We start from the raw sequence: 19968 nt of genomic DNA, 5'->3' as shown, positions 1-19968 counted from the left end.
ATACTGGTAAATTCCACTGAGCTGGGTTAAAACAGGTTTACCCTCCCCTAGAAAAACCCCTGTAGTTTCCATTGCATGGAGAAACTGCCAGGCCTGCTTGCTGCAGTTGGCTTTTTGCATCACTTTAACTAGGAGGCAGATGGATCCTTAATATGGCCTATCTAAAGCAGGCTGCATGTAAAAATTGCTGCCTTCTAAGACTGGTGTTCTAGCTCCTTGGGCGAGTGTCCCAAAAGAAAGGAGGTTCACTCCTGTAAAGTCAAGGAGACAGTTAACATTAGGAGATTAATCTTTATTTAGAAGGACAGAAATAATCTTGCCAACTTTTCCATTAATAGCAGTTCTCCCAGCTGCTTCAGCTAGAGGATTAGTGACTCATTCCCTAGAAGTTCATTAAAATGGCCTTCTGTGCCCAGGTGAGCTTCTATTTAAGCTGATTAAAAAAGCAGCAGCTCTCACAGTAGAACAGAGACACCAAGGCCTTCTGAGCTCAGGCATTTGTGGAAGTAAGCAGAGAAGCAGAACACTTTGTTTATTCAGAAGGTCTAATCCTGGAAGGAGCCTGGGTGTACCATCCTTGGGGAGGAGGTAAGGTGAGCCACCTTTCTCATGCTACTCCCACAGATGATGTCTCTACCTGTATTTCTGCTCCATTTCAGGGTGCAAGCACGGGGAAGGCCACCCTGGGCCTCTATCCCTGTACTCACAGAGCTGGAAGTGAAGGGATTCCATTTCCCTTTGACAACTGAAGAACTCTGCTCAGCCCTCCTCCAGGGAACCCCTGAGCAGACCTGCTTCCATCCTGCAGTGAGCTAAGCATAGGAGAGGGTATCATGACACTTGATGTTGGATGCGAGTTAGGAATGGTGACAATTCCTCCAGGGTGTGCTTTTTGGCTCCCTGTTCTCCTGGATTGCCGCAGCGATGAGGGCTTCTTAGAGCCTGGCTCTGGTGTTTTGCAGTGTCAGGAAGTTGCTGATGATTCCAGACACCACCTCAGGCGCATTCAGATGCACAAAATGACTCCCAGGCACCTCTACTAGCTGGATGTGCTGGAGGGAAAGGACACAAGATATGGCCCGGGAGTTCCCTCGGGCAAGCTGTGCTTGCTGTGTGGCACCCAGGGGGTTGCGGGGCAAGTGAGGCAGGACAGTGCTGGGAGGACTAGGGAAGAGCTGGCTCCAGGAGGGCACTATTAATTTGGGACTTTGGCAGCAGCCAAGGTTGGCTTCCCCCTTGCCATGTAAGGGCTATGCCGTTCAGGACAAGTCCACTAGTGTGGGCTGTCCATCGAGGTGAGCTGCTTCCTAGCTGCTGGTCCCAGGTTGGTGCACAGAGCAGAGATGCAAGGATGGAGCTTGCTCTCACCTCTTTGAGAGTAGACTCAAACTCCTCCCGTAGAGCTTTCGCAAAGTGATTTCTGCTGTCTAGCTTGTGCGGTACCAAAAGTCCATCTTGTGCTCTGAAAAGCAAGGGCAAGGCTCAGTACAACACATAGCATGCCTCAGTTTGTCTTTGCTGCTGTCCTGGGCAGAAGCAGTGTCCCTAAGACAGTGAGGTGACAGACCCAACTGCTCTTTCCAGGCTGCTCGTAAGCAGCAAGGTTACAGGATCATACATGGTAGTCGGAGGAGCACCACACAGCTTGGCTAAGCAGCTATTTTCTATCCAACTATCTGTTTAATACTTTGGGTGACTGCCTAGTAGTATCAGAGTAGAGACTGGTTAAATATTGTGTCCCCCCAGGACTGACTCTTTAACTGGTCAGAGTACACCATTCCCTGCCCCCACCCTGCTTTCTGCTCTTTTTCCTTTCATATAGCCTCTACATCTCCCCTCAGTCCCTTTCTCCCCTCCATGCTGCTGTTTTAAACAGGGTGTGTCCTGCTCGGGGAGGGAGGTACCAGGGCAGTACCAAGGCAGCCAGCATCAGACCTGCAGAGCTAAGATCATGCTGTCTCCTACCGTGCTGCAGGTGATGGGACAAGGTGACAAGCCAGGCTCAAAGGCATTCAGTCTGTATGGCCTAGAGGACTTGTCCTTACCGTAAAGTTGCATTTCTGGATAAGTAGGAAAATCCTTAGCCTCTTATGATTTCAAAAGACCAGGGAAGCCAAAACTGCACCCTGTTTCCTAGAGGGACTTTTTCACAGCACCACACAGGCCAAGGTAGCCAGAGCCCTGCACATCTTGCCCTCCAAGGAAAAATGCAGAGGACTGACAGAACCAGCTACCCCCCCAGACAGCTTCACAGCTTGTGGGACTCTGTGCAAGCCCCAAGCTACTTTGCTACAGCTCCTCCCTAGCCCAGGCACCACAGGGCAGAGCTTGCAAGAGCTGGGTCATGTCAGGGGCTCCAGAACCAGCTGGAGGAGGTGGTGGCTTCTGTGGTTCCACCTGTTTGCACAGGCAAGAGGTTTGTGGGTCTGGAGAAGGGGCCAGGCTGGGCTGCTGTGACCGGGCGGAAGAGCCAGGCCAGGAGGAAAGCAAGAAGGAGCTGTGTTGTGGAGGGTCATATTTTCACGGATGGCTCCTTGCTGTAGGGCCAAAGGATGGAAAGTCATGGGACAGGGGCATGAAGGCAGGAGCACAGGGAAGACAGGACAGGCATTTCCTCAGTCAGCCTTGCATCAGGGGGCCCAGCCTGAAAGCACAGCACCAGGCTGAGAGAAGAATGTTCCAGATACTCTCTGCCTGCTCCAGGAGCCTGCCTGGCCCAGGGCAGTAGTGGGGAACTAGGAAATGCTTCTCACATGTGAGGCTGTGCTGTTGTGCCAACTGGCCTGAAGGTCTGGGTGGCTGCTGCAGAGGAGCGGGTAGTGGAAGGTTCCTGTCTAACCTTCACTCCCTCTGCCCGGGCTGCAGGGAGGCAGCAAGGGTTGGTTTGGCTTGTGCCTCACTCACAGAATGATGAGAGCACGGTCCTGGATCTTCTGCAGGAGCTCCACGCACTGCTCCACTGTGAAGGCCTCCTGACTCTGCTGCAGGCACAAAGACAGGGAAAGTGGCAATGGTCAGGGACAGCAGCTGGGGGCAGAGGGTGTCCCTAGAGGGTGTCCCTGATCCCTCCTGTACTAGCAGCTCTGAAGGCAGAAGTGGCTGTGGCCCTGAAGCTGCTGTGCTGGGACATGACAGGCAGCCAGGCTGCACAGAAGAGGAGCTGGCTTTGCAAAGGCTCCTTCTGTCCAGCTGCGTTTCAGGACTGCCAACAACGCTGCCTGCTGAGATGCAGCACATGCAGGAATGATCTCATAGCAGAGAAAAGCTTTAAAAATCCTTTTACTAAAGAGGAGATGGTACACTACTCTGGCTTTCATACCCTGGCAGTAGCACAGGTAGTGGAGGCCCTTATATCAAACATAAGGACTGTTAAACTCTCTCCCCTTATACGGGTGACCCAACAAAGAAGCTGACAGAAAGCATCCATCCATCTGCTGCCTGAAGAGTTATAATGGCAGGAAAATGTGGCTGGGAGGCCCTGGGGCAGAGGAACTGCTAAAAAAGAAATCAGTAATATTTTCCAGTGACTCTGTAAGCTGAGTCAGTTAATGATCAAGTGCAGGCTCTTTTAACAGCACCATTTAAAAGAGATGTGGGAATTGGGGAAGCAGAAAGTAAACGGCTGGGTGGAGGAAGGGCCTGGGCTCAGTGAGCAAGCCTCCACTATCCCTGAGTTTTCCATAAGCTCAGGGCTCAAAAGCAGCAGGGGGCATGTCAGAAGAGCAACACTCACGGTACGGACTCTCATGTCTCTGTTATATACCAATCCTGGAATGAAAAAACAAGAGAAAGTCTTCATGTCTCACAGGAGCTGGAGTTGCTCCGTTTCCCCTCACCTCTGGGGTCTGCCCAAGACTTTAAGAGACAGGAGGAATAGGATTAACTCAGATTCTCCTCCTTTCTGATCTCTTTTCTTTAGCCCCCTTCTATAACTTGAGCACTAACCCCAGTTGCTGGGAATGGAGAGGTCTGCCTCCAGACTTAATTGATCCCATTCAGGCTGTGTAAACTTGTAGCCAGGGCACCCTGTACCCTACAAAAGACAATGGCTGTTGGCGCTGCTCCCTTCCCACACCCAGTGTTGGCCCAGCACTGCGATGAGCCCTGTCTCCATGCAGCCCCTTACCAGCGGGTGTCTCAGTTGCTCCTCGCTGCAGCAGGATTGCCCCACCCTCTGCTGTCAGATGTCTGTTTGCTTCTAAGAGCCTGGGGGAGACATGCCAAAGAGACTGTGCTGCTGGAAAAGGGAGGAAGCAAAGCGAAAATGGCACAAGGTGACAGCGAGCTCTCAGGCTGCTTCAGAAAAGAGCAGGAAGCAGCAGCGGCTTCTGGCAGCAGAAGCAAAAGGTCTTGCTGAGATTCCAGGAGGACTTGAACGGGGAAGTGCAGGGACAGTTTCCCATTCACAGAGCTGCAACTCTTTCTAAGGTGAGGACAGGCAGCAAGTGAAGAGGACAGATGGGAACCCACCTCTGCAATGCTGCTTCGGGGCTCCGTGCTTTGGGAGTTTGCTGCTTTGCCTCTAGACTCAGCAATCTGTCAATCACCGTCCGTTTTGATTTCAGCCATGCATCAGTGTCCTGAAACAAAGAGGTAGGGAACTGGGGTAACCTTGCTGTTCTGAATCATTGCACTCCTTATCAGAAGGCAGAAGAGGGTATTTCACCCTTCAACATCCCTCAGAACTGGTACCAGTTATGGACATCATATTAAAAATATCCATTTCCGGGGGAAAGGGAACAGCAACACTTAAACAGCAAGGTAGGGATAGAAAGCTAAGCACTGCTATAAAGAACTTAGTAACTTTTTACCCTCACAACCTTTTCTGCCTCTTTCTACCTCACTTCTGAGTTGAGGACAACTATTGAAAAGAACAAGAGAAATCTGTTATCTTTTTGTCTCTCCGACCCTGGGCTTCTGTCCCACTTCTGCCAACCAAAGCTCCAGCATCTGGTAGCGATGATGGCAGATTGGGAATACAGCTTTGTGTCCTGCCAGGAACAGAAAAATCCACCTGTCTTGCACCCAGGTCACCTAACAAGCTGTTGGCAAAAAAGACCTCAGCTGGCAGTTCCTTGGACAGAGGTTCCAGTTCCTTTTGTACAAGGACATGGCACAGACAAGTGAATTTCAGTGCTAAGAGACTGCAGGATGTGGAACACTACCAAATGTCTCAAGGGCCACCCTAAGCAGGGACCTCAGGCCATGCAACAAGGAGCAGATCTGTGGCTGCCAAAAAGGAGAGCCCCGAGACTTGTGTGAACTGCCAGGAACTGGTCACATCAGTGCCTTCTCTAAGCAAATGAGGGAAGGGAAAGAAAAGAAAAATGTATTTTTTACTTTACAAAGGGAAGGAAAGGACATGTGAAATCTAACCTCTGCAGCTAGCATAAAGCCAAGACTTTCCAACAGGATCAGCTTGTCCACCATCTCAGGATAAAGGGAACAGAACTGAAGAGAGATGAAACAATATGAGAGAAAGAGAAAAACTGAGCAATGAGTGATGTCTTTGTCCTGCTCCACTGGAGAGGGAGCCAGGGAAAGGCCTCTCCTCCCCTGAGATCCGAGTCCCACGCCGTCTGTCCCTTTATTCCTCTCCCATTTGTCTTTCCAGCTGTAGAAACCCCATGAAGAAAGGATGCTTGACTCACCATTCCTGCCACAGACCCACCTGCAAAGGAGAGAACGGTGTCCAGTTATGTCCAGGACATCCCCCAGTAAGAGAAAGTACCCTTTCCCACAGCAGGAGCTGCCTTAGAAGCAGAAATGTACATTGTGCCAAGGGATAAAGCCCCAGCTGCAGACAGAGCTCTCCCAGTAGACAGGATGCAGGCAGAGAGCAGGGCTGAACGTCCCATCCTGCACCATCCCCACCTCCCTCTCACACAGCAAAGGCCATGGAGAAGTTACTAGTTAAAATGCTATGGTGTACAGGTCCTGTAAGCTGTGGCCAGAGCAGCCCTGGGGAGCAAAACCCAGATCATGGCAAAACCCAATCACGTCCCAAGCCTAAGGGGATAGAGCCTGGAGTTCGGTTCCTCTCAGCAAGCTCCATGACCCACCAAGAAGGGCCTGCTGTCCACAGGCTTTGTGGCCTTGTGGGAACTGGGCAGGAGGGCCTGCTGCAAATTCTCCTGCCATTTATCACCCATCTCTGCCCATCACTGTTCCCTCCTGGGGGTGGAGGAAAAGCCCACAGCGAGAGCTACCACTGTTCATACTACAGGGTCTTGAAAGCAGAGGCATTACAAGGGCACGGATTTTTGAATTGCTCAAGCAGGAACCTGGTACTTGACAGAATATAATAAATATTCCAGCCCAGCTCCTAGCAGCATGTCTTGTAAATTAATTATCTAATCCTATTTCCACAAATCTCACAGCTAACAAGGACAAGAGCCACTTACCCATACTGTGACCCATCAGGGTGAACCGTCTCCACTGCAAGGCTAAGTGGCAATAGACAAAAACAGACAGTGCTGCATTAGAAACCAGAGCAGCGGCATCTTGCTGCTTCTCCAACATGGGCCCTTTCCCCTGAGAGAGCTTTTGCACTGCTCAGTTCTCTTCCTAATCCAGAAATTATAGGCCAGTTTTAAAGAAAAAGAGCCTCTACCACCTCGTTTCCTTGGTAGTTAAGTCATGCAGCTATCAAGCTCTCTCTGTATGACAAACAAGCTACAGCAAATTCCCTTTCGTTGCCAGACATAAGACTGGCAAGAAGCAAAGGAGCCTAACTGGGCAGCATCTGCTGGAAAAGAGAAACCTCGACAAAGCATCCTGCTGCAGGGCATTCCACAAGAGCCGTGAGGACACAGAGACAGGTCCACTGCCTTGGGGAAATCATGATTATTCCAAGCGGAAGCTCTCTGGACCATTTAGCACATCAGGCTCTTCAGTGCATTTTTATGGCACTCCAAGAGGCTTATGGGAAAATACTGCTTCAACAGTGCTGCCCATCTGAAATATACCTCACTGAAAGATGTGGTTTACCCTCTAGTACATCAAAGAACTTCTAGCGGCTATTGGTATACTGAATGAGGGATGCAAAACTGCACATGCCACAACCTCCCACAAGATCAGCACAGAGATGGGCAGTTATATCAGGAGTTATTAAGAACCCAAGACACCTTGGTTTACAGCTTTCTTTGTACAATACTAAAGCAAGCTGTCATCTGGGAGAATCAAGAGTCTCCAGCTTACTCCTAACACTGGTTAGAGGTCACTGGCTGCTTACAAAAAGTCAGTCTGGCAAAACTAATTGCATCTACCACTTTGCCACTACTGCTTTTTAGTACAGAAACACTCGCTTCCCAGGGCTTTCTGTTTCTTCCTCTCACAAGATAGTGAGGAAGAGGGATACTGATTCAGTCTGTGGTCACAGAGCATCAGCTAACATCAGGCTGGGGAGAAGCAGAGGGAACTGACCCTTCTGGCAGTAAATGCTGCCTTCTTGTTTAAGGAGCAGGAGCAATACAGCATCCCCTGCACAAACATCCCCTCAAGGGCCCCTTCAACCACCCACCTGCTGCAACCCGGCGCACATCGGTCACATAATCCAGAAAATGGTAGGGGGAGCCTGCAGGTCGGTGGGATGACAAGCCATGGCCAGAAAAGTCCATTGCCACATAATAGCAACCTGAAAGGGAGAGAGTATCAGATGTGTAGCCCTGCAACGCAAGAACCATCCTAATGAGCCAGACCTACCTCTGGGGAGCAGTGGAATGAGCTTGTCAAAAGTGTTGGCATTGTCCAGCCAGCCGTGCAAGCACAGCACAGGGTGTCCCTCTGAGGATCCCCAGGCCTTGGCTGCCACATGGCCCCACGGCACTGGGAACTTTAACTCTGAGAACATGCCCAAAATAAAGTGATGTCCCTGGAGAGCCGCACTCAAGTAGGTCCCAGGAATCTTGTTAATGGCCCAGAGCTCTGAAAAAGAGTAATACAGGTCTTTAGTAACTCACCAGCCTCCTGTGGTCTTAATTAGCAGCTTGATGATTTATAGCTCCCCATTCAACATCCCAAGCTGCCGTCCCTGGCTGCCTGTTTGGGGAATCTTCCTCCCAGCACGTACTAGTGATGCTCGTAGGAAGAAACATGCTTTCCCTATGCAGGAGGAGAAACCCTCCTTTCTGTGTCTCTGCAGCAGCTGCAACCTGACCAGAAGGTACAGGAGCTCTGGCAAGAGAGAACCACACAGAATTCCCCCAGCTAGCTGCAGTCAGCCAGGCACCTGTCCTGGACCAAAAAGACAATTTGGGGAATAAGGATGCTGCCTCCTGTACTAGACTGTTACCACCTTCTCTTTTACCTTGGTGTTTCTCCTCTTTTACACCACCAGCTGGCACCTTCAAGAGAGCAGCTGGCTACATGCCACACAGCAGGTCTCTGCTGTCACCCTCCTCTGCACCCCTGAGGGCCAGGGACCCTGCACGGGATATGGGTCCACCACCTCCCAGGCACCTGCTCAACCTCAGACCCGTCTCACCACTGCGCATCTGCCTGGCAATCACTGCACTACCTCTAACTGTTACTGAGCCTCAGGTTCCTGAGTGAACCCCCAGCACTACCCAGCCTCTGGGGATCTTCCAGGGGTGGTCTGAATACCTCCCCTTTACCCCCAGGCTCTTCTGACCCCTGTGGACCCCCATTCCCAAGTCTCCCATTCCATATACCCTTCCCAGTGACATGTTTCAGATCTCTGCTCCCTTAAATAGCCCCTGAGACCTAACAGCAATTAAATCACTCTGCAAGTCCCTCCTGAGCCCATACCTCTGTAAGGTGTGAGGTCAGAGGGGGTAGGCTGAGAGGGGAGGCTGCTGTCAGGGCCTTGAGACCAATTACAGGCCCTAATGGTCCCAGTCAGCCACACCTGGGGCCTCCCTATCACCCTTCTCTCCCCCCTACATCTTTCCCTCCCACCCATGAGCCGATTTACGCTCAGCCGGGACCGGGACCATCCCCAGCCCCGCTGCGGGAGCGCTGGTCCGCAGCAGCGATGTCAGCCCCGGCACCACGGCCCTGCCTGCCGCCACCGTGGGGCCGCGCCTGACCCCGATCCCTGATCCGGATCGGGCCCGATCCTGGCAACCCTGGGCCGACTTCCCGGCGTGACCGCGGGCCTGCCCGCTCCCCACGGACCTGCCTGGCGGGCTGGGCTCCTGGCAGAGCCTGACTGCCCTCCCCGAGCCCGCCCTGCCTGGGCTCCGGCCCCGGGGTCCCTCCCGGCTCTCGGGTGGGGTCTCCCTACACCTGGGCCTTCGCCTCCGGGCACCCTGGGGCAGCTGGTCTCGGTCCCGGGGAAGGGCTGCCCGGGGACCGACCTCCGCACGGCCGCGGCACCCGGAGCGCCAGGGCTGCTGGCGGCCGCCCCGGCCCCGCTCCCCGCGCCGCCCGCACGCCGCGCCCGGCCCGCCCCAGCCCTACCGCTCCGTCCGGCCGGGGCGCAGAGCAAGGCCGCGGCGGGAGGACGGAGCCCGGCGGCAGGGCGGGCCATGCCGGCCGCGCCGCCCTGCTCCCCGCCTCCCCGGGGCGCCGCCTGCTGCGCCGCTGGCCCGGGGCCGCCGCGGCCCGCGGGAGGCGCTGGGGCGGCCCAGCCGCCATCTTTGTCCTCCCTCGTCGCCTCCCGGCTGCGGCTCCGGCTGGGAAGCGGGGTGGTGGGCGGGAGGGGCGGCTTTCCCTGCCCGGGGAGCGTTTCCAGGTTCCCCACCATTCCCCACCCTTGGCCCTGCGGCCCATCCCGGCAAACGCGACCCTCTACAGCACCGCACCTACTCGCTTTCCTCCTGGCCTGGCTCTTCCCCCGTCACAGCAGCCCAGCCTGGCCCCTTCTCCAGACCCACAAACCTCTTGCCTGTGCAAACAGGTGGAACCACGGCAGCCGCCACCTCCTCCAGCTGGTTCTGGAGCCCCTGGCGTGACCCAGCTCCTGCCCTGTGGTGCCTGGGGCAGGTGGAAGCTGTGGGCAGGAGCTGGCACCTTTCTCAGAGCCTGCATTTGCATGGGGCTTGGTGAGAGTAACATGGAATTAATGATCTACCAGGGATCTGGAGCTGCGATCAACCTACTGGGCATGTTAGGGACCTGTGAGGAGTTGCAGTCACAGAGGCACGGCCTCATCCTTGACTACCTGCAGAAAGCACGTTACTGACAATGGAAACTGCCTGTACTGCAGCAACACAGCGTGAGGTGTTTCAACTGTGACCCAGGAGCATCGTAGCGACATCAAAAAGGCTCAGTGCTTGACACCAATGCTAAACTTCTGTCTCTCTCTGATAGAGAAACTCTTCTGAACTCTTAACACTTGCTGGAATCGCGTTGCTCCCATACTGTGACCCATCACAGTGCACTGACTCTACGGCAGGACCAAGCTGCAGCAGATAAACAGCAGACAGCACTGCCTTAGCTGCTCCACTCTTCTGCAAAAACAGACCCCTCTTAGCTAGAGAGGCTTCTACATAGTTTGCCTCATTAGTTGCTCAGAAGGGGGGTTGGCTGCATAGACCAGGCTTCAAGAATGTATCTGAGGATGGCTGGGAACACTGCTTGCTGGTGCCTCGCATCTCCTCCAGCAATCAGTCTGCCAGGCCTAATGCAGACCACAACCGATCCCCTTCAGTGAAGGACTCTGCAGTCAAACAAAGCAAAGTCAAACCATGCTGTGAGCAGTGGGATGCCTTGCTGGATCAGTTGGAGAGAGTAGAATGAATGTCTGTTCTTAGGGAGTCTTTTTTTTTTTTTTTATATTGGTAATTGAAAACTCTCTGCTTGGTTCAGCACATCAGTCTCCTAAATGACACAATACATTTTCAGAACGGTCTGCAAAGCTTGAAAGAAACCAGTGTAGAAGCTTACAGCCCTGCTTGTCCTGCCTAGCTCAAACTTATCCTGCCAAAATAGGCTCTGCACCACAGTAGTTGAAAGGTAACCTTGGGGACCCATTGCTGAGAAGAAATAGGAGCTATGAGGGAAATCAGAACATGAATTCTTACAGTTTTGGAAAGTCCAGTGCATTGTTTTTTCTTAGGCCTCCATGGAGGGAGGAACAGGAAAACAGACCATAAATGCTGGGGAGCCACATAGAGCGTGAGAGGACACAGTACCGTGTATGGCTTCTTTCCTACAACTGTCAGAGGCAGGTGTCTGATTACAAAAGGTGAAAAGCAAAAGACAGCTTGCAGAACAGATTTGTAAAATGCACTCCATAATCAGTCACTGCTGTTGCGGAGGGCAGCACCTTCCTGCGATTTGCTGGGATTTCTTGGTGACACAAGCCACCATAAAGCGGTGTAATTGTTACGCAGTGTCTGCTAGGCTTGTGGTTCTTCTGGCTGTGGCATGGCTTTTGAGGAAGAGGACCCTGTATCAGGAGCAGAAGTGATACGCACCCTTTGCACAAACCTCTGCGGTTGGTGGAACAACAGGCTGTGGCCGGGAAAATCCATTGCCACGTAACAGCGATCCGAAAAGGAGAGAGAATCAGGCATGCAGACCTGAAACATGACACAACCTATCCTCGTGAGCCAGACCCACTTCTGGAGAGCAGTGGAATGAACCTATTGAAGGTGGTGGCATTGTCCAGCCAGCCATGCAAGCACAGTACAGGGTATCCCCTTCACAGGCCTTGGCTGCCACATGTCCCTCAGGCACAGGGAACTTTACCTCTGAGAACTTGTACACACAAGCAACATCCTCTGACTGCTACATGCTGGAAGCTGATCCCAGGGAGCTTGTTAACAGCCAAGAGCTCTGGACAGAGCTTGTAGGTAGATGTTAATTATCAGTGTGGTTTATCTGGCAGCCCTGACCTCTACCTAATAGCAGTTTTGGGCACCAGCCTTGTTTGGGATAACACTGGGACCTGCTATAAATGCTTGCACTGGTGGTATGTGCGTCACCACTCACAGCTCTTGGACCCTCTCCCCCCCACCTTGGGCTGTCTCCCCAACTCTGGCAGCCAGTAGGATCTGGTCTCTCTCTGCTTTGAGTCACAGACATGACCTCTGGGGCTTAGGTGGGAATGATGCGTTCTCTAGTGAATTTGGACTCCTGTGACATGCATCCCAAGTCACTTCTGGTAGGAAGCTCCATCAGCAGGCACCTCATGGGAAAGGAAAAATTTCTCACAGAATTCATCAGCAATTGGTGATGTGGGATAGAGCTCCAAGTGGAGAAGGCTGCACTGGGATGCAGCCCTGGACCTTCCCTCAGGAGCAGGACCATCATCCTACTAGCCAAAGCCAGATTGTTGAGATCTTTTCCAGGTCCCTCATGACTTCTTTAGCAATGCTTCTTACCCCTCTGAAAGAGCAGTCCAGCATCTTACAAGACTGCATATCTTCCCCTCAACCACCTGGCAAACCACCCCCCAGGAGGAGGGCTCTGTGCAGGATGCATGGCAAAATTTAGATGGCTCAGAATTAATTTTGCTGCAGCTACTTCTAAGAAATGCTGCAGGCTACTGCAGTGGAATTGCTGCTTGTGGAGGATCAAATTAGACTCTGCCTGGAAAGGTGCTGGGGTGTTGGCTGGGCTGCATGGGGCTGGTGGTAAGAAAGGCTGGTTTTGCATAAAGAAATGGGAGTTAGTTTGAGATATCCCCTGTGCTTAGCAAAGGATAATTTAACCTTGGTGTCCTTGCAAAGGAGGAGGTGACCTGCAAGAGTGAACATTGGGACATGCAAAGCTGTTACTCTCTGCTGACTTGGAACAGCATTGATCAGTTTGTGCTAGCTGCAGATTGGATGAGGAAACTTTAAGTACAGCAAATTGATTGCTATCAAGGGACAAATTCCCCATAGCTGGTTGGATTCAAGCACTGAAGTACTGACATATTGATCTATTTATGGTGATCTATTAGTAATAGCCCTGTACCCCAAACTCTCTTGTGCAGTTATACAAGTAAAAAACCATGCTATTGCTAGCTTAAGTGTTTCCTTTCAGAAGATATATAGGGGATATACCTCTGTATAAAGCCCCACATCGTGAGCATGTGCTGCAATTTATAGTAGACAGAAAAATAAAAGTGAGCACAGGGCAGCATGTATCCCATAACCAGCCCCAGCATGCTGGCTCCCAGGCTTTGGGTTTATGGGCAGCAGGCAGGTCTGGGGTGCTGTTAGGGCCTGCAGAGCAGTTCTTTCTGTGACAAGAACCAGCTTCTTCCCTGTTCCAGCAGCCCAGAACAGGGGAGTGATCCCTGCAAGAGAGGGGGGAAGTCTGGTGAGTGCAGAGCTGTTGGTGTTGGGTGCAGGCGCTGCTCGGGCAGCCCACAGTGCAGTCAGTGGGAGGAGAGAGGCACTCGACCACAGGGAAGCCCCCACCTCTCCAGTGCATGGATCCCTAATAAGTCTTCTTCCCTTTGTCATGCAAACTTCTTGATGTCCCCCTGCCTGAGAACAGCTGCCCTTTTGGTCTCTGTCTTGTACACAAGATTGCAGAGGTGAGGACCTTATCCCCTAATTTGACTTGTTCTGGAAGGAAAACACAATTTAAGAAAGGTGAGGCCTCAATGAGGGTCTGAACTACAGATCTATACCCTGCAGACATTTGAGATCTCCCTCCCTTGAGCCCCATCCACAACCCTTGCCTTGGAGATAGTTCCAGGGAGTCACAAGAGTTTAAACAAGCTGCCCACAGGGGAAGAATTGGGGTGGGATATAAACATCCTGCTATCCCCAGGCTCTGCTCAGCAGCAGCAGACCCATACAGTACCTCACGTGGTGTACTTTTCCTTTGATTTTCCCTTGTTTTGTGTTGAATTTCACTAATGTGAATGAGTTTCTGATGACTGAAATAGCTGCTGACATATTAAGCTCAAAAAATGCTGTGATAGCTTAAGGTGGTCTCTCTCTCCTTGCTCCACGCAGGTGCCTGTTGCCCTCCCCATCCCAGAGCTGACCAGCCCAGCAGAAAATGGGAGAGACAAATAGATGCTAGCTCTTTACCCATCTCAGTTTGGGGCCAGTGTGATAGTTTAAATGGAAATCTTTGTTTAAGTTAATAAGCCAAGCTATGAGTGGTTAAGAAAGTGGCATGCATCTGCTCCAGGGACTAACCTATAGCAGAATTTGGATAGTGGGGCTGCTGGAGTGTTAAATCATTCCCACATGAACCACCACCATTCAGCTGGAAGCAGCCCCAGGCACACACCATGCATCGGCTCCAAGTGGTGCACATTTGTATCACTTTATTTGCAACTAATGAAATAGCTAGAAACATTTATTGTGTATAAATTATATATGAGCACCCATAATACAAATAAACTCTTTCCTGTCTCAGCTTTCCGTTTGCTTCTTAATCAGAAAGTCTTTTATATTTGCAACAGATTCAGGAGTCTGCTGATTCCTATCCCCTGGGCCCGTTTTAGTTAACTAGGGGGGTGAGCTAATCTCCGGGTCTCTACAAAACCCATACATACCTTTAGAACAAGCACCTATTTTAATGTATGAAGTGGCAGGGGAAGGAGAGGAGTTTGTCTCCAACTCTTGTCTAGACTTAACCTTCCTTCACTTGGAAAATCTGGCAGGTTTCCCATAGGCTGAGACAAAATAATAGCGAAAACCAGAAGTAACCTGACACTTGTAATTACAGGCCTACCAGCTCCTTATTGACCTCAGACAGAATAAGGAAATAGCACATATAAGGATAATTTAAAAACAAGGGAAGAGTTCTAGTTAATGCCAAGTCTCATGTGTTTATGGAAAAGAATACCTATAACTGCTTGGGAACTTTTGGAGATGTAAGTCACAGGTTTGGGTTATGGATTTGGCTGATAAATGTAAAAGCTGTTGATGTGATAGGGCTCCAGCAAGGAAACTGATACAGTCTTACACTGTGTTTTGATTTTTTTAAAAATGGAATGATACCAAACTAGCATATTTTGTAGTAATTGGACTGAAAATTGACAAGCTAGCAAGTGTGAAAACGCTCAAGTTGGTACAAGAACGTAACATGTTTTTGAAACAGCCCAATGGTGAGTTAACACAGTCCACGTTTTCTGGTCTGGGAGCCCTGTCTGTGGAAGAAGTGTCTCTGGTGAAGGCTTGACTCATGGCATAGGAGCAGCTGAATGTGAGCTCCCAGTGCAACACCACAGTCAGAAAGGCTAATTCCATCCTTGGGTGTATAAGCAGGGAATGTGAAGCAGGTGTAATGAGATTATATTGCAGGAGATTTTATTTTGTCTGCTAGTTCCATGGATGTGATTACTGATGTGAAAGAATTCCCAGTTCTGACATCTAAGATTCAAGGAGAAAGTTAACAAGTTGGAGAGGCTTCCTGCAAGAGCTCTAAGGCTTGTTAAGGGGATGGAAGGAGGAGGAGTGCTTAGGACTGATATGATCAAAGCTTAAATATACCTATGCAGGATTAATTTTTTCCTCCTCTAATTGCTGCTCTGTCTAACAATGGTACAAGAAAAAACAGTCCAGAGATGAGGTATACATGTTATAACGGAGAAAGTAGTTAAATATTTGAGCAGTTTACTTAGGGTAGTGGCAGCTTCCCAACCATTGGCAGTTTTTTAATTAAGATGGGATGTTTAACAAAACAACAATGATTAATGTGATGGTTTCCTTTGACCTGTGATCATCTGGAAAGCAGACCGGTCTGGAAAATAGTCTAGTGCAACAGACACCGCTTTCGGATGGTACCAGCCTGCAATGCTTCTGCTACAACTGCTCCCAAAACTATAGCCCATGGCTATACTCCTTCTTGTCTTCTACGTTGTTTTTCTTGGTTTAGAGGCTCAGCTTCCTCAGGTGAAGAACCCCCTGCTTCTAGGTCCAGCACTGACTTAGGACCTTTCCGCTATGGGGTCTGTGTCTTGGATCACTCCCTGTGGTGTGGACTCTCATGGCGGTTTTTGTTTGCTTTGGAGAAAACCCTGAAGCAGGTGGGCATAGGTCAGACTGTGCCTGCATCCTGTGAGTAGGGTTCAACATCACCTCCCATCTCAGCATGGGGGAACAAATCTGGGGAAGCATGGGCAGGACTGAGGCTACGTGTTCCAGGCAAAGGATTCTGAGTGGAGGACCCAGGCAAGGTCCACCACTTTTAGACAGCACTCCAGGAACATGTCCTGAAAATGTGGGATAACACGGAGAAGCAACAGGCCTCAGGCACACAATGTAATCCTTAACTGAGCTTTTCCCTCCATGTCTTGTGTGCAGCAATGTTAGGAGGAATTAGCTGAGGTGGTCATGGATTTACGGGCTCACAGAGCCGCAGGGAGCTCAACCTGAGTCCATTGGTGCAGTGGGCTGGTACCTCATTTCCCCCGTCCCGGGTCATCCTCTGTTACTGCTTTAGGGTGTTTGACATATAGGCAGATTCAGAGACGAGGGAGTAGTTTGCTATACAGTTATAAAAGGCTGTTTGCTTACTCTGCAGCTGCTTAAATCTGACCTAAATACCTATCAAGCTATGCAGCCCGGTGCTTTCTTTGAAAACCTAGAAGGTCACTGACTGCTGGGTCTTCCTCCCTGTAATGAACCAGGGGCGTGTACAGAGCTGTAATGGCACTGGCAACAAGTGAGAACTGCCCTGCCTTTTTTCCCTTACTCTGCTTTTGGAGTTTTGCAATAATAAACATACAAGAGTTGCTACACTTGTGTCCTCACATCAATAACTGTGCATGTTATAAAAACCTGAAGCAGAAGATCAGGTACACTTTAACCTCAGCTTTCTGGACCTATGTGATTGTAAGGGAAGGAGCTGGTTGCGCCCACCCGCCCTCCTTTGCACAGGGAAACCCCGTCCTTGAAATAGCAGCCTGAACAGGCACCAGCAAAGCATCCCACTGTCCTACTGGGCTGCCTCTGCCCAGCACCGTACCCTCTGCTTGCCACAGCTCAGCTCCGCACCTCTGCACCCCGCAACAGCCACCTTGTGAAGCCCAGCCTCCCAACGGCAACTGCTGTGCCCAGGCTCAGCAGCACGCTGGCTTGCTCGGCTTCTCAGCTTCGCTCCCAACCTTGCTGCCTGCAGGCACGTCAGGTTGTACGTTGCCCATCGGTGCCAGGAGAACAGACCCGTGTTCGCTGCTGCTCTTGTGAGCCTCAGGCACGGCCAAGGAGCATGCAGGAGCCCTGTGTGGGGCTGGCAGCGCAGGCTGAAGCACACAAGCACGTCTGCCGTGGCTGTGGAGGAAAGCCAGAACAGCAGAGGGTATTGCAGACTGGAATGAAGGCACATCAGCAGTAGCGGCTGGAGTGTCCATTGCACAGCTGGCTATGGCTCCCCACTCTCAAGCCCTCCATGACACACGGCATCTCTTGGTACGGGAGTGCACGAGCTCTGTGCCAGAGGCTGGCAGCCTGCAAGCAGTGGTGCACAGCTCGCTGCAGCTGTGCTGGGTCACTCTGCCCTGGGCAGCCCCTATACCTTCAATTTCCTGGGAAGCAGTTTCTCATTGTTAGTGAGAAGAGCCCTGCTCTTGGAGGGGAAGGAGGGGCCAGGCCACCGCTTCACGCAAAGGGGCCACTACTTGTGCTAATTTTTCTCATAAGAGTTGAACTAATACAACCTCCGTTGGCTCTAAACCACAGAAAAGTGTTTTTGTTTGGGGCTTTTTTTCTGAGGGGAGCAGAGGAAGGGGGCTGGGGGATTTTTGCTGTTGGTTTTGCCCTGGCTTTATTTTTTTGTGTTGTTGTTGAGGGTTTTTTTTCTTCTTAATGCTTTGCTGTTAGCACCTCTTAAAAGGAGGCTTTTAGAAAGTTAAGGGGGACCACCTAGAAAAGGGGAGGAAGGGTCAGAAGGGAGAAACCACCTAAGACTGTGTGTAGTCAAAGTTTGTACATTTTGTACTGTTTGCAGGATGGACTTGCAGCACATCAGGAGATCATGAATAGTCATTTCCTATCCACACCCCAAGCATCCTTCTGTCCTCTCTGTACAAAATCTCATGCACTGCCTGCATCACCTCTCATGCCAGAGTACCCAGGCCTGCCCTATGCCCCTTCCTTCCCATCTGGCCATCTGGCAGGAACCCTGTCTGGGCCACTTGGATTGTTCCATCACCAGGGCAGTTTCACATTCCATCCACAAAGCCAGGGTGCACACCGGTGGGCAGCAGCACCTTGGGTCTGGCTGGACGCCCAGCAGGGCACTGAGCCCCTAAGCCATCAGTCATTCATCCACTGGAGATGATGCTCCAGCATCAGCTGAGCTTCTACTCAAAGGTTTGCTGGCTGAAGGGCAAAGCAGTACTGACACATCTAATACATTCACAGATCTTCCTACCCCGCGTGCCCTCTATGTTCTTCTCCTTTCACTTTTCTGTACCTCTCTTACTTTCTTCTGAAGATTTTCAGTGCCTCATTCTCTCCATCTCAGTTCTTTTCCTCACTGTATTACTTTCTCCCTTACTCTGAGGCAATGCATGCCTTCTGCTTTCCCAGAAAAGCATCTTTATTCAGCAGTTTGCAGTGACCTGCCCCAAAATACCTTTCTTCTTCCCACACTTCCCAAACTGGCAGGGGCATATAGACAGCTTGTGGCTCTTTCTGCCTGGTGCAGGCCATAAGGAATCCGCACGCTGAGAAAGAGCGAAGCTGTTAGGATGTTATTGGCTCTTGGGTTGCTGGATGTCAACATCTTTGAACTTACAAAGGAAGACTTGGAGGTTACTGAAGAACAAGCAGAGAAGTACCACAAAGCAGAACTATGATCCAAAGGTAGAATGAACTCAGACCTACTGCTCTCAGCAGCTGGACTTCAGACAAAACTCTCTGGAAATGGTTCATTCTGTCAGCAGCTCTATCAATTAATGCTTTCATGTTTAATGTTTTTTAAAGTTTCAGTATCAGGGATAGTGAGGGTATATGTATCCTTAGGCAGAGGAAAAAATAACGAGTAGGATAAAACTTGTCATTCTAAGAACAAATCCTGGCCTCTTCCTGGGAGCTGTGCTTCTCCATGCTGTCATCAGCATCCTGGGCATCTCAGATACCCTGTCTTTAGGATGGATCCAGCTTTCTCCAGAGACGTACCAGTGGGCAGAGTTCAAAGTGAGCTGCTTACAGCAGGACCATTATCCTGTCTGCATCCCCACTGTCATCACACAGAGCCTTTCGGGCAGGTATCCATGCGCTGAAAGCAGTTGGGGAAACAAGCACCAATCCAGTGGTGAGAGCATGGGGAGTCTCTTGGTTCTAGGGAATTTACTTGTATTCTTTTTTTCTTAAGAAAACTCACTTAAAGAAAGGCTTTGTTTTTCCACCTTAAACACATCCAGGCTTGGTTTCAGGCTAACAGGGAAGAAGTGCAGCACTAGTGAAGCCAGTGCTTGAGCATGGCTTGGTTGCCATCTCCTTCTTCATGTCACAGGATACAAAGCTACTTCAGGATCCTTGTGTTTTCCACCTATAATGAAGGCACTTCAGAAGTACCTCGCTCCTGAACACATTTTGGGTCCTGTGAGTGAAGTCTGAACTTTGGAAAATTGTAATGGTGCTATCCTGAGATGTCTCACCAGCTTTTATTGCTGAAGAGGATTGCTGCAATATGCTTCAAGTGTAACTGCTGTGAGGTCACAGTTTCAAGTGGATGAGAGAGCGAAGAGCAAGACCCACAGACAATCTCTGAGCAGTGAGGCTTGTTACTTTTTGCAGGCAAAGACAAAGAAGAATAAAAGGCAGAATTAGACTAGTCCATTTGTTAAGGCAAGGTGGCTGGTAGACTCTATGAAGTCACCCAATAAATGCTATAAATATCCATAGAGGGAAACGAACTCCCTACTAGGCAACTGTAAAGCAAACCACAGGATATTTTTGAAGCTGCCATCCAAAAATACAAAGAAAAGTGTGACAAGCCTACTTAAAAGCCAAAAATGGAACAGATGAGCACTTCATCTCTGCTGTGATTTAGGGCTCCAGCGGCAGGTCCTCCCACTGAAGCCTCCTTGAAAAAGCGCTTTGCCCAGACTTTTGTGGAAGTTCACAAATTCTTCTGTGGTCAGCAGCATCTTCA

The 19968-nt window shown here is 50.6% G+C and overlaps 1 protein-coding gene across 8 annotated transcripts; it reads right to left on the bottom strand.

Moving 5' to 3' along the window:
• Nucleotides 1-271: 271 nt before the first annotated feature.
• On the bottom strand, nt 272-10017 carry SERHL2 (serine hydrolase like 2). 8 transcript variants are annotated; one of them, XM_040596883.1, is made up of 12 exons: nt 9768-10017; nt 7705-7926; nt 7523-7636; nt 6405-6446; nt 5652-5671; nt 5377-5451; nt 4471-4580; nt 4127-4206; nt 3734-3768; nt 2905-2981; nt 1369-1462; nt 272-1052 (listed from the first exon to the last, which is right to left on the bottom strand). In XM_040596883.1, the coding sequence occupies exons 1-12, from the start codon at nt 9997-9999 to the stop codon at nt 936-938; spliced, it is 1218 nt and encodes a 405-aa protein (XP_040452817.1). In that variant the 5' UTR covers nt 10000-10017; the 3' UTR covers nt 272-935. The 8 variants fall into 8 exon arrangements, with proteins under 8 accessions (XP_040452817.1, XP_040452819.1, XP_040452820.1 ...); XM_040596885.1 differs by having other exon boundaries at nt 9772-10017; XM_040596886.1 differs by having other exon boundaries at nt 9844-10017.
• Between the last annotated feature and the right edge of the window lie 9951 nt (nt 10018-19968).

Source organism: Falco naumanni, chromosome 5 (assembly GCF_017639655.2).
Source record: "Falco naumanni isolate bFalNau1 chromosome 5, bFalNau1.pat, whole genome shotgun sequence".
NCBI classification, from domain to species: Eukaryota; Metazoa; Chordata; class Aves; order Falconiformes; family Falconidae; genus Falco; species Falco naumanni.
This window is presented reverse-complemented; position numbering and strand designations above follow the sequence as displayed.

Bases quoted from the DNA above. Each gene is read 5' to 3' on its own strand.
- SERHL2 (XM_040596883.1), bottom strand. From the start codon at position 9,999: ATGCAAATGCAGGCTCTGAGAAAGGTGCCAGCTCCTGCCCACAGCTTC. The intron at 6,447-7,522 runs GTGGGTGGTTGA...ATTGCCACTTAG, and splicing joins TGTGCGCCGGGTTGCAGCAG to CCTTGCAGTGGAGACGGTTC. The intron at 4,207-4,470 runs GTGGGTTCCCAT...TGTCTCCCCCAG, and splicing joins CCCGAAGCAGCATTGCAGAG to GCTCTTAGAAGCAAACAGAC.